General features: G+C 48.7%; 1 protein-coding gene across 2 annotated transcripts in view; it reads right to left on the reverse strand.

Annotated features, from left to right (window-relative positions):
• The window catches only part of LOC307222313 (hexokinase-2), a 56,150-nt gene extending 39,675 nt beyond the window's left edge, over positions 1–16,475 (reverse strand). Inside the window, exon 1 of one of the 2 annotated variants that reach the window (XM_079987453.1) lies at positions 16,328–16,475. In XM_079987453.1, coding sequence (XP_079843579.1) covers positions 16,328–16,375 — 48 coding nt within the window. In that variant the 5' untranslated portion in view covers positions 16,376–16,475. Of the gene's footprint in view, positions 1–77; positions 276–16,327 lie in introns of those variants that run through there. The other variant, XM_079987452.1, reaches the window with a different exon arrangement.
• Positions 16,476–17,547: the final 1,072 nt, after the last annotated feature.

The raw sequence follows: 17,547 nt of genomic DNA on the forward strand, positions 1-17,547 counted from the left end.
CTCGCCCCGCTCCCTCGCCCAGCCCGGCCCGGCCGGTCCCTCGGCGTGGCCCCGCGCGCCCGCCCGCCCGCCCTCACCCGCTGCACTTGGCTGTGGTTGAGCTCGGTGAAGAAGTACGCCAGCAAGTGGGAGGCGATCATGGCGCGGCGAGACGGGGCCCGGAGCCCCGGAGCCGGGAGAGGGCGGCGAGGACGAGGCGGAGGCGGCCCTGCCTGGCTACCCGGCGCGGGAACCAAGTGGCTTCTTGAGGCTCGCCAGCGATGCCATCCTCCCCTGCCGGCTCCCGCGTGACGCGCCCTGCCCGGCGCCTCCCATTGGCCCCGGCCGGAGGGTGTGGAGAGCCTCAACCTGGAAGGAGGAGGAGGAGGAGGAGGAAGGCGGCTGCTCGGAAAGCTCCGCGGCCCCCCCAGGCGGCAGCAGGCTCCTGAGCGGGTGCAGAGTGCAGCGCCCGCCCCGCCCACAGCCCAGGCTCCCCAAGGAAAAACGCGCCCGGGAGGTGGGGGCTCCCTTTGTCACCCGCCCACCCATGCCCCACGCGAGGCGCTTCTACTCGGACACAAGTCCCAGGATCCGTGCCCAGGCTCTGCCTGGGCATAGCCTCGGGTCTCCGAATGGGTCCAATGCCCCATCCGGCCCTTCCCTTTGCACCTCCCTGGCGGCCACGAGGGCGCTTTCTCGCTCTGGGCATCCTGCGTGGGGCGGCTGAGCAAAAGGAGCCCTAAAGGCGCGGCAGCCGAGAGGCCAGTTCGGAGATTGGGGCTCTTTATTCTTCTGTAAGTGCGACATCGGAAACTAGCCGCGCCCCCGTTGTGCTTGGAGTCTGCGCCCCTCCAGGCGCCGCATCCCGCTCTGCCCCGCCGCGCACATGGGGCTCCGGCTCCCAGGTTGAGCTGAGGACTCGGCGCGCCGCCCTGCGCCGCCCCGCCTCCGCCGGCGTCGTCACTCCGCCGGGGGCTGGCGGGCGTGCAGAACCGCACGACGCTGGCCTGAGCCGGGAGGGGCTGGCGCAAGGATCGCCGCCTGCCGGAGACGCGCTGCGCCGTCGGGTTCCTGAGCGCGTGCGGAGTGCGGCGCCGGGGCTAGACGCGCGGCCGGAACTCTGAAGGGGACGCGAAGCTTACTCCCCCGCGGAGCCCAAAAAGCGGAGGAGCGAAATAGTTCTTATCGGGACAGAAAGCCATTTTAAATTCCAGTATGCGCCCTGAGAGTCGTGATGGATTCTCCATTAAAAATGGCTTACATAAGGAAAGCTAAAAGTGCTTTTGGTGCCCTTTGAGAAAAGACTTCCGAACAGAAAGCTTTCTGGGGCTGTCACGTTCTTTGGCAAAGATGGGGAACCTGTGGCCCTGCAGAGATTGTTGGACTCCCAGCAGCATGGCCAGTGGTCAGGGATGATGGTCAGGACATTTGTGCCCTGTCCCGCAAGCCCAGAGGAGCTTGCATGCAATTAAGCATAGTGTTTGGGGGGACCCCCACAAATTTCCCACTCCTCTTCTACAGGACGGGCAAGCAATCCACTCAAACAGAGCTGTCAATCAGGCTGTCAGTTATTTTGCAAGTGGGATTGAACCACATACCTGGCAAATTCAGTCAGAGACACAGGAGACCTTCCACACCACCAATACATTCCAGGGTGGATTCATTCACATGCTGTCAAATCCAGGTTGTGTAATTTTTATTTTTATCATGTATTTTGTATTTTTTAATATTGTGTTTTTATGTTGCGAACCACCCTGAGATCTACAGATGAAGGGTGGTATACAAATTTTAATAATAGCAACAACAATAGCATATTTGGCCTTCTTGTGCAACAAAACCTATATCCAAAAAACCCCTCCACCCCACCACTCCAGACAGTTTGCAATAAGGACCATGAAGGGGAAGATGCATTGAATATCTGAAATGATGATTGCTTGAACTAACATCATATAACCTCATTGTATAGTCACAGTTGTATAATTGAGAACCAGTATGGTGTAGTGGTTAGCATGCTGGACTAGTACCTGGGAGATGAGGGTTCAAATCCCCCACTTGGCCCACTGGGTGTGACTGCCTGGGCCGGTCGCTGCTTCTGAGCCTAACCTGCCCCCGTAGAGTTATTGTGGCGGAGAAGTATGTATGCCACCTTAGCTTCTAAACTAACAAATCAGAATCAATGCTCTTTAGACACACAACATTGTAGAACCTCCCACCCTGCATTCTTTGTACAATTAAGTCAGAGTGAATGCTGAACAAACAAGTTGTCCGGAAGTGATTGTACTGCATTACCTGTGGTCTCTCCTCCAATGAAATGAAGGAGGAAACTGAAGATCTACTAGCTGAGTAGCATTAAGAAGCTGTGTGTCATTCTACCCAAATAACTCCATCTGCGCCACTGGACACTCTGCCCCATGCTGATGCTAAACTCCCCCAATGTAGATTTATGCTGGCAAGTTGCACCCACAGGGCAGAGAGTGGGCACAGCCTAGTTTTGCCCCCCTCTAATCTCTATCATACCAGCAGCATGCCAGCAATAACAGTGGCTCTTTACAGTGGATCTGCAGCTGGTGGCTCATGAAGTTGATCATGGCAATGTCATTGGCTGCCTCCACACGCAGTGTTTGTGGACAGTGTAGTCCCTGACTGGGAGACCATGGCATAGATTCAAGTAATGCCAGAGACACACCTGCTGTTTTTACGTCGTTTCTTATTTGTGTATATATATCCATTTAAAATATTATGAAATTGCTTCTTAAATAACTTGCTTCACAAAGTGCCTTATCACACTGAACCCCCAATAACACCATGCAATATTATGAACATGAAGGGAGTGTGCTGGATCAGGCCACCCAGAGCCCTGTGGAGAACCCACAAGCAGGATTTGATCACAGGAGCGCTCTTGCAGTTTCCAGCGACTGATATTCAGAAGCATTTCTGCCTGTGACTGTGAAGTCACAGCTTAGCCATCATGGCTAGCAGCCATCAATAGACAAATTCTTGGAGGAGGGAGCCAATTCTCTTTTAAAATCATCTTTGTGATTTGTGGCCACATTACCTCTTGTGGGAGCGAGATCCATAATTCTAACTATGTGCTATTAATTTTAAAACAAAGAATCTGATCTAAAGCATTGCTGGCCGTGGTGGCTGGTCCATTGCAGCATGTAGACCTACCTCAGTCGCCCTCATCCAGCCCCCACCTATCCGCCTGCCTTCTTGCCTCAACCAGCCTAGGGGGTGGCCAAGGTTATCCGCCTCCTCCTGCTCCTGGGGTTGCCCTTGGAAAGTCAGCAGGGAGGGGGGAGATGGGGACAAAACTAGTTGGTTCTGCCTCTCCTCTTGGCACTGACTGGCTCTAATTACCATTTGGGCTCCCTGCCTTCCGCCCCGTGAGTCCAGATGGGTGCCAGCCACTGTGGCCAGTCACTGTGTTTTCTTCCTTCCCCGCAAAGCTGAATAGGTACAGGTGGTGTATCCGCAACACTGTGAAATTCTGAGCGTAAACCTGCTCTGCTCATCTGTGTAACATCCTACCACTCTTGGGCAAGAGAGCTAGTGGTTAGAGTGTTGGGCCAGGTCCTGGGAGCCTGGGGTTCAAATCCCACACTCAGCCATGAAGCTCACTGGGTGTCACCCTGGACCAGTCACTGCCTCTCAGCCTAACCTGCCTCCCAGGGCTGGTTGTGGGGGATTAAACAAGAGGGGGCGACCACATGCGTCACTTTGCGCTCCTTGGAGGAAGAGCTGGGGTAGAAATGCAATAAATAAATAAAATGTGTTAGGATGGGTTTTTTTTGGGGGGGGGGGTTGAAGAGGATGAAACCAGCCCAGCTATATCAGCAGCTGCAGTACCCAATTTTGATGGCCAGTTATGGGGTTTTGATCTATGGAAATAATTTACAAAGATGGATGCATTTAATTAGGGGACAAGAAGTTAGCAGCAATTTAAGATGTTAAAAATACCATGGAAGGTGGAGCTCGAGTGTGGTTTCACTATATCCTAGGGCCACAATGTTTAACCAGTTAATTAGTTGATTAAGGCTGTGGTTCTGTACACAGCTGCATGGGAGTAAGCCCCATTGAACTCAATGGAGCTTGTTTCAGAATAAACCTTCGTAGAATTACCTTATATAACTGGTGCTGATTAATTGGACAGCAAATGTCTCAGAGCTTATTAGTAAGACAAGTGCCTCTGGAAAGTGCAGCTGGCAAGAAGCAGCATCTTAAAATTGGAAAGTCCAGGAGCTCTGTTACATAGGAGAGTGACAGTGACTCTTCTGACTCCAGGATGACACACACACATGATAGCTGGTTTTCAATATTGCAATATATCACCAGCTAAATATCATAATATATTGATATATCACAGTATCTGAAATAAGGAAAGAACTACGCAGAGGCAAACAGGACAATGTCCTGGCAACTACTTCTGCAAGTCCTTGCAATGCACCGCCGCTACTGCCAGCACTCTCTATCACTACCACAAGGCCTCACAGGCCACGGCTCTTACTGCTGCCACTTTCCATTGCTGGCATGATTTGGAGAAAATGGCCTTGTGAACCAATTTTGGGCCATGGGCAGGAAGTTCTGCAGCACCTGATCCACTGTAAATTGGACAGTGTGCACTGGAAGGTTCAAGTGCCTCTTTCTACAAATGTTAAATTGTGTTTTGTGCTTTAAAAAACATACATTTTCCACCCTGATTGCTTTCAGAGAAATAAATATTTAGTTTCTTCATGGTGATTCACTTTGTAATTTTATAGCTCTCCCCTTTTAAAGGGCCTTCTTCCTCTCCCTTGAACTGTGCCCTGCGAATCTAAAAGCCCCTCCCAGGGCATCTGTCCTGTCTAAATATAGCCTCAATGCAGTTTTATTGAATGCTGTAAAGGGCACGGAAGAATTAATACTTCCTGGGGAGCCTTCTGTACAGCAGCACCTTGACTGGGTTTTACAATCCCTCGCAATCACTCTCTAAGGCAAGTCATTTAGCACAGAACCGAGAGGGAGACTTTGTTCTCCCAGAGGACATTAGAGGTGTGTCTGAACCACACAGGTACAGGGGTGGGCTGATACAGCTGGAAGCCACTCCACGAAAAAACAAGACCCCTGCCCAAAGAAAACTGTTTAGGAGAAGAGGTGGGAGTGGGAGTTATTGCCACATTTTTAAAATAAAAAGGTTCTAGGCTGGAAGCCTTTTTGATGTGGAAAGAGGCACGTTCTTATGTGAAGTTCCTCAGAATCTAATGTGGTCCAAATCCAAGCAGAGATTCATCACCAGAAGAGCACCAGACAGTGGTCCATTCAGTTCAGCATCCTGTTCTTAGATGATCCAGACACTGATCTAGCCCTTATATAGGGAAAGATCATTGGACGTCAAGCCTGCTACTGTCACAGATGCTGGTGCTGTTTAATCTTTTCAGCGTGACACTACGTCATTCACTGACTCCTGCTAAACCCCAGGCAAAATGAATGCGTGACTCAGGATCAATAGAATGGAGAACATCTGCCCTTTGCTTGTAAATGACTTTTTAAAAACCCATTTCAAATAAGATACATGCAAACAGTGGATAGCTGAGCCCTTTCCTCAAGCATCTTGGTAGGTCTGCACAGATAAAATATGAAGGGCACTCTCACTCCCAGTCCATCTAGCCCAGAATCCAGTCCTCACCTTGGCCAACCAGATGCCCAGATGGGAGGCCCACAAGCAGGAGGCGAGCACAAGAGCAACTCACCCCTCCTCTGGTTTCCAGCAACTGGGATTCAGGGGCATGAAGGCAGAGAAGAGCTGTCCTGGCTAGTAGCCCCTGATAGCCTTCTCCTCCATCAATTTGTCTCATCCTCTTTTAATGCCACCTAGGATGGTGGGGTGGGACGCAGGTGGCGCTGTGGGTTAAAGCCTCAGCGCCTAGGGCTTGCCGATCGAAAGGTCGGCGGTTCGAATCCCTGCGGCGGGGTGCGCTCCTGCTGCTCGGTCCCAGCGCCTGCCAACCTAGCAGTTCGAAAGCACCTCCGGGTGCAAGTAGATAAATAGGGACCGCTTACCAGCGGGAAGGTAAACGGCGTTTCCGTGTGCGGCTCTGGCTCGCCAGAGCAGCGATGTCATGCTGGCCACGTGACCCGGAAGTGTCTCCGGACAGCGCTGGCCCCCGGCCTCTTAAGTGAGATGGGCGCACAACCCCAGAGTCTGTCAAGACTGGCCCGTACGGGCAGGGGTACCTTTACCTTTACCTTTAGGATGGTGGGAGTGAGTTCCATAGCTTAACTATGCATAATATGAAGACGTACTTTCTTTTATCTGTCCCAAATCTGGATGTGTTACTGTTAACGAAGCAAGCCAGCTGCCCAACCTTTTGCTTTGCCAGCACTAAGGTAGTTCCTCCTCTCAGGCTCACATTCGAAAGACATGATGCAGGAGGGAAAGGGGAGGGTTGGGAAGAGGGGAAGCAACCTCAAAGTGACAGCTTTGCCTTTGCAGATTCTGGCCATGGGTAAGAGCAGCAGCCCACGGCTGATCTCAGTGGCAGCTCTGGCTGCCGTGCCCGTGATAAAAAGCAGCCTCATTGTGGCTTCTACCTGAGGATCTGTGGGACTTGTGGTTCTGTGGTTGGAAAGTGAGATGCTTTTACTAAAAGAGTCTGACCACAATTCCCAGAATCCCTTCAGAGAAACCTCTGCAGGTGCCTCAGGTGGTAGAATCCTGCGAGCATGGCACCACACACACCGCTGCCAGAGAAGCAGAAAGAAGCAGCAGCGACTGAACTCTTGTGAGATTTCGCTGCTGCTGCTGCTGCTACTACAGCTTCACCTTACTTTTCCCATGGCAATGAGCCACTCATCGCTGCTGCCACTAGAGAAGCAAGAAGTGGTGGCTTCTGTGTTCTGACGAGATCTCACTGGAAGCCGAAGCTGTGTGACTCCAGTAAGCAGGACTGCAGTAGCAGTGAGAGAACGGCGCCTTCCCATTTCTCCTCAGGCAGTGAAACAGAATGTGTCCTGGTCATTTTACAGTTTCTTGAAATAGAAACAATGTTAGTCAGGCCAATTTCCAAAGGGTAGAGAAGAGGCAGAGCACGTGGGGTGGGATGTGGGCAGAGCAAAGAATTCCTGCTGCTTGGCTGCTCAAGAAGGCAGAGCTCTAGGCTCCAGGAACACAAGCGGTCCTACCACCCTCATATCTGAGGGCAGCATTTCAATATATAGGTATCTGCCTATATACATAAAAGTCTAATGCTGTCATCACACACAGCCCCCATTGGAGGATTTGTAGTGTCACATCACAATCTTGGAAATGGTGTTGGGAAAATGAAAGGGGCACTTAGTAGTTGCATGGGGTGGGGAGGGGAAGTTCTAGAGGGTTAATGTGGGGAGAATGGTGGGGGATTGGTGAGTAGAGTGAGCAAGGACACAGCACCGTGTGTGTGTGTGTGTGTGTGTGTGTGTGTGTGTGTACACATATATATATATGACAGATCAGTATTGCTGCAGGGGTTCATGATGAAGAATACTGACAACTAGGGACAAAACTAGAGATCACAGCTCACTGGCAGAGCACATATGTTGCATGCAGGAGGTCCCAGGAAAAGTCCCTAGCATTTCCAGTCCAGCCAGCGAGTGATGGAGAAGGTGCTTCTCTGTCCGAGTCCCTGGAGAACCATAGAGAAGACTCAACAAGAATCCGGATGAACAAATAATCTGACTTGATCCAAGGCAACTTCCATCATTGGCTCCTGCTACTGCATTTTAGCATTTATCACACCATAGCATTTTCACAGGCATTTGTCTCCATAATTATTTTACAACAGCCTTGTAAGGTAGGCTAATATTATGATCTCACTTGTTGCAGATGGGAGAAAGTCTGAGACAAGAGGCACTTACATAAAAGTGAATCCGGATGCCAGGAACCTTGGCGTGAAAACACACCCAACATTTCCTTGCCCATACAGGGCTCAGAGGGAGCCGGTTTTTCCAGCTTTGCACACAGCTGACTGCCTATCCTTTGTGTCAGTCATGAGGTCTCTCCCTTTTCTGGGAGGATGGCTGTGGACAGTGTCACCTGGCTGGACTTTGCATCAGTCAGAAAGTTGCTTCCCTCTTCCCACAGAGTGGTAGACAAAATGTGTTTTTTCGAAAGTGCATGTCTGTGTGTGCAAAGGGATAAGTCAGTAAAAAAACGAAAGCCCACTTGAATCATCAGAGCAAGAATGACCTGAAACTAAGCACACATGACATATCAGTGCAAGAGTGGCCCCCCACACCCCCTGACTGCAGTACCCACTAAGAATATAAGAGCTTGCTGGATCAGGCCAAAGGCCCATCTAGTCCAGTATGCTGCTCTCACAGTGGCCAACTAGATGCCTGTGGAAGACCCCACAAACAGGGTGCAAGATGAACTCTCTCCTTCTGTGGTTTCCAGAGACTGGTATTCAAAAGCATTGCTGCCTCCAGCTGTGGACAATGTAGCCTTCATGGCTAGTAGCCATCAACAGCCTTGTCCTCCATGAATCTGTCTACACCTCTTTTAAAGCCATCCAGATTAGCGGCCATCATTGCCTCCTGTGCAAGGAGTTTCACAGCTTAATATGCACTGTGTGAAGAAAGACCTTGTTTTATCTGCCCTGAATCTTCCAACATTCAGCTTCTGAGGATGTCCAATGGTTTAGTGGGATTCGCCTTCCTTGTAATTTGAATCCAGTGGTTTTGGTCCAACTCTCCGTAGCAGCAAAAGCAACTCTGCTCCATCTTCCACGTGGCAGCCCTTTTGCACCCAGGTGAGAGGGTGCAAATGTGGGTGAGCGGAAGAGCCGTGCTTGCATTTGAGAGCAAGTGGGTGGGTAGAGGCCCCTTTCCAGGGGCTCAGCTGTGTGAAAAGGACTCACGGTTGCCCACAATGGCTTCATATTTGAGAGAAGAGGACTGGAGTGACTTTAAAAACCATTCAGTCTTGCTCCTTCACACCCTATACCCTATAATGCAATTCACCTGGGATTTGTGCACCAGACCAAGAATTTGTTGTGCAGGAGGCCTCCCTGAAAGAGCACGTGGGAAGAACTGCAAGGCCGGGTCAGAAACCTCCCTGTCCCTTGTAATCTGAGCATGCTGGTCTGGAATAGAAGCTGCCACATGCCTGCCAAGCTGCCCCATCAAAGTGGTGTGGAAACATTTGTCCTCTGAGACTGACCACTGGTCAGACCCCGGTGCTCCAGCTTGGGTTGGACCTCAAAGTGCAGGGTCCTGTGGCCCCCAATGACCAAGAAAGCAGCAGAGATTGGAGGAGGCATCAGCAGACAGGCCCAGCATCAGCACCAGAGATGTTCTACACATACCAGGGTCCATCAGGTCAGATGCTGGTTGCTGCAGCATCACTCCTTCCTTCTTTTTTAAAAAACCATATAGCTGAGGAATGGCCAAGGAGACATGAACATGGTTGCAAATGCTCATTTTATTAAAGCTTTTCTAGTGCTTATTCCCAAATGTTTAGCAGCAGGAAACAAGACAGCAGCAGAAAACTCCATTTTATTCCCGTAGTCATGTTGGTGCTGTGAGTTTTTATAAGTATGAAACTGCACATGCTCAGAGTATTTCTTTTTGCAGTCCATATTGGTCAGCTGTTTTCTTGCTTTTTGCTCCAGCTTATCAGGAAGGCAGATGCAGTTGCAAAGCATATAATGGCTGAATGGGAGAGGAGTGTGATTTGTGTGCTTTGCAACTGAAATAATGCGCCAAGCTCCGCACCACCCTCCATGCAGAGTCTGCAAGAGCCAAGCAAGAGGCAACAGCCAGAGGCAGATTTAGTGGAGCACAACAAAGAGCCTTGGGGGCGCTACAACTATGGTGTAGAATGGAAGGTGAGAGGTGGGGGGTGCAGCAGCCACATAAGACCAGAAGGGCCCCTCCTGGATCCTTAGACCCCGTTTCTGGCCATATCAGGGGAGCAGGAAGCTCTGGCCAGCCATTCCCCCCATGTGCCAGCTGCCACACTGCCACCGCAAAGAAGAAGGTTCAGGGGTCTTGGTGCTGCTACTACAAACCCTCTTCACTCCTCCAGTGACCTCCACTTGCCTTTTTCCATCTAAGCTCCTGCCTTGCAGAACCATAGGCTCCAGGTTGACCCAGCCAAGCATAACTTTAGCCTAGGCATGGCTGCAAAGCACCTCCTCAGGAAGGAACAATTCGCAAGGGAGGAGGGGGTACTTAAGGTCCCACTGTCCCACTGAAAGTCTTTCCCCTACACAGAGAGAAAGAGAGACAGAGACTCTTCCATGTTTACATGGAAGATGGAGCCAGCTCGTTTTCTGCTGGTCCACAGAGAGGACCTGAACCAATGGATTCAAATGACAAGAAAGGACATTCTGACTAAACCTGAGGAAGAACTTTCTGATGGCAAGAGCCCTTTGACAGTGGAACAGATGCTTTCAGAAAGTGGTGGGCTATCCTTCAATGGAGGTCTTTAAACAACATTTGGACGACCATCTGTCTGGGATTCTTCAGCTGTGATTTCTGCCTTGCAGGAGGTTGAACTAGAAGTCTCCTTCCAACTCCATGATTCTACCCCACCACTAATAGGGGTTCCAGAAAAGCAACCTGGGGAGGGATTTCAGAGAGAAGAGAGAGTGGGGTGGGTGGGTTTTGCACGCATACATGCCACACAACCACCATTCTGCTGCTGGAGATTCTGCTGTGCTAAGGACACATTGCAGTGGGAAAGAAGTCGTTGGGTTCATGTTACCCCTGGCTGCATCATAACATGTCAAAAGATGGAGTAGGTACACTAATGTACTCATTCCAATGGATCCTTTGCAAATTGGAAAACTGCATCACAACATCCGGAGAAATGCAGATTTTGAGTGACTGCCTCTCGTCTCCTCTCCTCTTGCTTATTTTCCACTTTCCTCCTCCTCAAGTGCTACTCAAGTGTGTTTGTCACAACCAGAGCTGTCAAAAGCTGGCTTCTTTATCCAGAGGGCAGTTTGCATTGCAAGCAGGATATATAAAGCACAGAGAGAAGGATATGAATGTCATTCATAATAACATATATTCATCTGTCAACGTTACTTACATGGATTGCTTCTTGCTAGTTACTTTAAATAAATAAAAAAGTCTTCCAAACTGATATCATAGAGCTGGACTCGGGCTGTGTTTCTGCCAAGAAGTATCCAGGAGATTAAGGTGACAGTCCAGCAATTCATAGCAGTGATTTACAAGGAATCCTGGATGGAAAATGTACTTGGCTCATATTTACTATACATACCTCTCTGATTTGGAATGTGTAAACACATTTGTTGTTGCCGATGATGAGTTTTTCCTGAAGTGTTGTGAGGCTGAGCAACCCTCTTACTTGTTTGTTTATGCATTTCTAGCCCATCTTTTTCTCCAAGAAACTCAAGGTAGCATACATGGTACTCCCCCTCCTCAATTTAATCCCCACAACAACCCTGTGAGCTAGGTTAGACTGAGAGGCAGTGACTAGCCCAAGGTGTTCCAGTGAGCTTCGTGGCTGAGTGGCAGAATTCGAACCCTGGACTCCCAAGTCTATTGCTGTACTGGCTAGGACTGATTAGGGTTGTTAGCCCAAAACATCTGGAGAGTACCAGGCTAGGGAAGGCTAGGGAATCTAAACTCAATGGCTCCAAGACCAAAATTATCATCTTCCTCCTCAAAAGTCATGTGACATCTCCCATTCCAGCATGGCAAAAACATGTCCCTTCCTCTCTGCCCCCTCGGCATACAATTCTGTGCCCTGTTGTTGCCTTGTTTTTGTTTGATTTCATTTAATATTTGCAACCCACATATTCCCCACACAGCATAGTACAATAGTGTCAGAATAGCAGCCCACAAAGCCATATGTCAAATGATCAATAGAAAACAGCAAATAAAGATAATGCAATGTCCATTTCCAGAGCCTTAGGTCAGCCCCCGTCGTCTCTGTCCAGAACTCTGCTGCAACTCTCTCATCCCTCTGATCATGCAATGCCTCTCCTGAGCTACATATATGTACAGGCTTCCTGTCAGTACCCAGATGCAGCCCCTCCTGTCTCTACAGAAACATTCATGACTGCCTTCTCCTTATCCCTCTGCTCTTACATCCCAAAGCACACTTTCTGAAGTACCATTTGAACACTGAGAGCTCCACAGAATGACCACTTAGGCCTTATCAAAACAGAGGAGATGCATTGCTCCAAAAGGGAAGTGGGCAAAAGAGACATAAACTTTGCATGTGCTAGCAGTTTATAGGCACAGGTGCAAATTTAGAAATAATTGCTATAATTTTTAAATCATAGAATCATAGAGTTGGAAGAGACCACAAGGGCCATCGAGTCCAACCCCCTGCATCTCATCATAATGACCAGGTGACCAGGTTCACTGCTGATGGGTTCACTGCTGATGGGCAACTTCAAGGCCCACTGATCTTCACCTTTATGGTTCTTCCTCTTCAAAACAAACTTGGACTGGAAAAGCACTTTAAATAGAGGACTGTAGAGCATAATGGATGCAACCTGAACAGTCGCTAGTGCAATATGTGGTGCTTTCTAAATGATTTGTTGCAGCATGTTGAAACCGACACTATGCAAGAAGGGAAGCTAAATTGTGTCAGTTCTTTGAAAATGAAAATATGTTGAGAAAGGTGGCAAAACTGGGTTGCACACATAACAGAGCACACCAGGTCTTGTGTCACCAGGCCTAGATGCCTGGTGGGGCTCCTGCTGGGGGGGGGGGGTCAGATAAGAGTCCCCTGGTTCTGCTGCAATGAGGAGGTAGGCACACTGAGTGTGGGGCTAGGGAGGGTGTTTTGCCCAAGGCTCTGTCAAAACCTGGACCCCAGACTGCCACACATGTGCATTCCACATACCCCACTTAGTAGAACAGGTCAGGGAATGGCCATCCGCCTTGATGCACCCACCTTGCTTGCAGAAGTTTCCAGGTTCAATACCCTCAAAGCTTGCAGGTAGGACTGGGAAAAGCTCCTGCAAGAAGTGCTGGAGAGCGACTGCCAGTCAGAACAGACAACACTGAGCTAGTTGGATTCAAGGTCTGATTCAATATAAGGCAGCTTCCTATGCTGTCAAAGTAGCATATCTATCTCCTCCCCTCTCTTGCCATATTAATGGTGCACTGCAGGAAATGGTGACATATTGAGTCAGATCATGAACCCACCAAGCTCAGTATTGTCTGCTCTGACTGGCAGTGGCTCCTAGCTGTACCTCTCCCAGCTACATCTGGAGATGTTAGCAGGGGCTGAACCTGGGACTTCTGCATGCAAGGCAGGTGCTCTGCAATCTGCGCTATGTTTTCCCCCAGCAGGTGGGGAAAGCACGTCCCACTTTTGTGGGGTCTAGTTGAATCACTAGATCTCAGTTATTTATAGTTCTCTTTGACGCAGTAAATGCGTTTTCATTTTGGGGTAGTTGTTTCAGTTATGTACATGTCTGTTATTGTCACACAACATGACCATGAGGAAGCGAGTTCCGTGCTAATGACAAACTGTGTTCAAAGCTGTTCAGAAAAAGCTAGCATGTCAGGATGGAGGCTTCTGGGTGGGGCTGCAGGAGGTGAGCGGTGGGCCCTCCCTCAATGGAGGTCTTTAGGCAGTCCTTTGCTTTGGATGCTGTTAGATCTGGATCCCCTGCACTGAGCAACAGGTTTGATGAAATGGCCTACAAGACCACCATCCCATTCTTTAACTCTAGATTTGTAGCTTGGGAGTATTTTTAAATGCAGCCTCGGAGAAGTGTCCACCTGGTTCATACCCCCCTGAATCAATGACAGATGTTGCACCAGCAGCTCCCCTTCCTAGAGAAACATTAAACAAGCAGGATTGAGCATTTTCACCAATGCTAAAATACCTGTACAGGTTTGTTTCCAAGCTTAGCTCAAAGTGCTAGACTCACCATGGTATGGTCTGATCCCTTAGGAATCTGCCTGATTGTCATGTGCCTATGGAGGCTCTGTTCTGAATGCTCCACTCATGGAGGTAATGAGCATGGAGGCTATAGACAGGGCCTTTTCGCTGGTGGCACCCCAGCTGGGGATCTCCCTCCTCAGAACAAGTCACCAGCCACGAGCCCCATTAACATTACCTGCTCAAAATTTCAAAGCCACACTCTCTCTCCCATCTCTCTCACACATTATACTTCCTTGAACCTACAGAGGCATTTCTGTCAATCTCTGCACAACTCAGCCATTCCAAAAGACTAGCTATGGCAAAGAGGTCTCTAAGCAGAAAAAGCATGTGATTGACTGGGCTGTCAGTACGTCAGCCCTAGTAGGAAAGCCCTTCGTCCATCTGAAAAGTGTGGGATGCTAAGGAAGCTTGGAGTTGTAACTCTGTTATGGGAAAACTACAGTTCCCAGGATTCTTTGGCAGAAGTTATGTGCTTTAAGTGTACATTGGATGTACTTTGAAATTGAAACACACACACACACAGGGCTGGACCAAGGCATGTGGTCCACTTTGAGGCTTTCTACAAACCAGCAGTATATAAATTTTATGAAATAAATCAATGAAGGCAAAGTAAAAGGTGATGCTCCCATCAGACAGGATCCAACCAGCTTGGCAGGTGAACCCTACTGCAATTGCAGCAATGGAGCAACATTCACCCCCATTCCTGAGGGCAGCGGGGCAGGTTACAGGACTCATGGGGGGGAATTGGGGGCGGGGGGCCTTGCTCAGGTAAATGCCAGGGCTGAGCCTGAACCTGAACACATTCAGATAGGAGGGACATTGTTGAACTGTAGGCATTTACTCTCTGGCTGAACCCAAGCAGTCTGCACTGAGCAGAGAGAAAGCTCAGTTTGCCCATCAGGTCGGATGTGTTTGCTTGACTGACTCTTCTCATTTTTATTTAAATGCTCAATTACACAGTTAAAACAAATATTGTTGTATCTCAGTAAAGAGAAGATTCTGAAACTATTTCATGTAGATTTAGTTAATTAACACAGAGACAATTAATGCATTCTTTGGCAAACCCTCTTCAATACTTGGCTCGAATCAAGAGTTGAAGCAGAATGACTTGTAACAGAACAATGCAATTAGCCCTGATCCCTCTTTCATGGGGGCAGCTCCAATTTAAAAGTCCACCGTTAACATGTATATTAGTTAATTAACCAATCAATCTTGCAATCAAAGCTAATTATTATAAATACATCTTTCTGCTTAAACTTCTGAACCGTTTCTTTTGCAGGCATTTTTTTTCAAAAAAGGGGGAACATGTTATTCCTTTCACAGCAAACGTGTGCCATGGTCATATTTAATAAAATCTTGTCTGTTTTCTGAGTGCTCCCTTCCCCCAGACAGAGCTACATGCTTATTTTAAACCTCAGTATATGTGGGGAAAATGCTATTCTGAACCTTGCATCACTTACTACCAGCAGCAAGATTTTCGGGAAAACACCTGTCTGTAGAATTAAACTAAGGGCAGCAAACTTCAACCAGAACCAAGCCAGTTCAGTTACACTGGAAGCAAAATCCAACCAGAAAACATAATGGGTTTGACACTGGGTTCTGTTAACAGAAGATCCTTCTCTAAGTCTTCTTCCTAGAGGCCTTATGCCCACTTAATATATTTACTCCAGGAATACAGTTCCAGATGTCCTGCAGGTGTTGGACTCCCATCAGTCACGACCTCCCATCAGTCATGAACTCCCATCAGTCATGACCACCATGGTCAATGGACCTCCAGTTTCTGGAGGTCTACAGCTTCCCCATCCTTGCATATAGTCCAATCACACTCTGCTTTCTTTAAAAACCATTCTCTGCTTCCAGTCTCAATTATCTGCACAACTCTAGTTTATCAGTTTATGTTGCCCTGTAAAGTCAACAGAATCATGCATAACAAGAAACTAGTTTCAACATACGGGGTGTCAACATACATCCCGGACAATGCAAGATATTTGCATTGTCCTTGTCCATCTAGATTTTATCTTTCCCGTTGCTGAACATCTCCTTTCCCTGATTGCTATGTTTTCTATACAGTGCTTCCTTCCTATCAGGCTTTGGAGGAATCGGAGACAGAGAAGACACACAGAGAAAACACACCAGCTGAAAATTCACCATGGAGCAAGGCAAGCTGTGTTCATCCTGAACTTTTCAGCATTATAAACACTGCAAGTGACTAGGAAACACTAGACTGGAACGTCAGTATTTAAACCTGTGGTGAAAAGGGTTGCACCAAGTTCATCTGAAGGATGAGCTACCTGTTTGCTCGAGGAAGCTGAAAATTACACACCTGCCTAAGGTGTGTTCCTATTAAAGATACCTTATTTTCAAGTGGGCTGTAAAAACTGAAGCCTGGCTTGCTTCTCCCTCTCACCAAAACAGGAGAGGTGCTTAGAAGTGAAAAGAGAGTGCTCTTACCTGGTTGAAGATTTCCTGGTCCATGGCATCAAGGTCCCTGCCAGCCATCCTCTCTCTCAGATGTGTGGAAGCAACTTAGAACAATGTGGTGCCTCCTCTGGAGTTCCCTCTTTAAAGACTTGCTCAACACGGACTGAGTGGGTGGAGAGAGAGAGAGAGAGAGAGAGAGAGAGAGAGAGAGAGAGAGCGCTAACATCTACGAGACTCACGGAGGGAGGTCACTGCCTGGGCTTGAGGCAGAGAAATACGGGATTGTAGCAGGAAGCAGTTTAATCCCAGAGCTGAGCGATGATGAGCAGCCAAATAAATAAATAATTCACCCCTCTGCTGTCAAAAGGCTTGTCTGTGAATGTAAAAAGCCAGAATCTTTGGGGCGCTGGGAGTTTTGCTCGCAGCCCTGCTCTGCTCCAGGGTAAAACTGGCACATGGCAGGCAGGAGGGAGTAACGCAGGAGGTTCAATGCAACTTATTTATTTTGATTTCACAAAGCAGCTGAGGGACATTTCTGCAACTGCGCTAAAAACATGGGGGCAGGTGGGGGCAGCAGCTCAGTCATTGAACCCCCTTTTGTGTGCAGAGGTAGGGGGGGTCCCAGCCAGGTTCAATTCTGACACCTCCAGTTTTTCTTAAGGTTCTCTCAAGAACTCATTCTGTTAGAAAATCTCTCTCTCTCTCTCTCTCTCTCTCTCTCTCTCTCTCTGTGTGTGTGTGTGTGTGTGTGTGTGTGTGTGTGTGTGTGTGTCTGAGACCCTGGAGAGTTTCTGTCATTCTGCGATGTCCGTTCAGGATGGTTTGGACTACAACTCCCATCAGTCTCAGCCAGAACAGCTGGGCTCCCACCAATGCTGGCATGACACAGCTGTGCTGATGGAGGTAATAATTCAAAACATCTGGAGGACATCAGACTGGGGGTGAGGTGGGGAGGGAGGCTTGCTTATTCATCCATTTAGGTGCATTTAAACATTGCTAGTTTGAATACTAGAAAATTATCTGGTATTAAGACTGTGGCCCCTGAACACAGCATGAAACCACTGTAAACAGCCATGGCTTCCCCGCACAGAATCCTGGGAACTGTAGTTTGCTGCGGGTGCTGAGATTTGTTCTCCCAGAGCTGTGATTCCTGGAGTTCCCTGGGAAGAGGGATTGACTGTTAAGCCACTCTGGGAATAGTAGTTCTGGGAGGGGAGCAGGAGTCTCCTAACAGTTCTCAGCACCCTTAA

The sequence above is a fragment of the Podarcis cretensis genome (genome assembly GCF_951804945.1).
Source record: "Podarcis cretensis genome assembly, chromosome: 8".
Taxonomy (NCBI): Eukaryota; Metazoa; Chordata; class Lepidosauria; order Squamata; family Lacertidae; genus Podarcis; species Podarcis cretensis.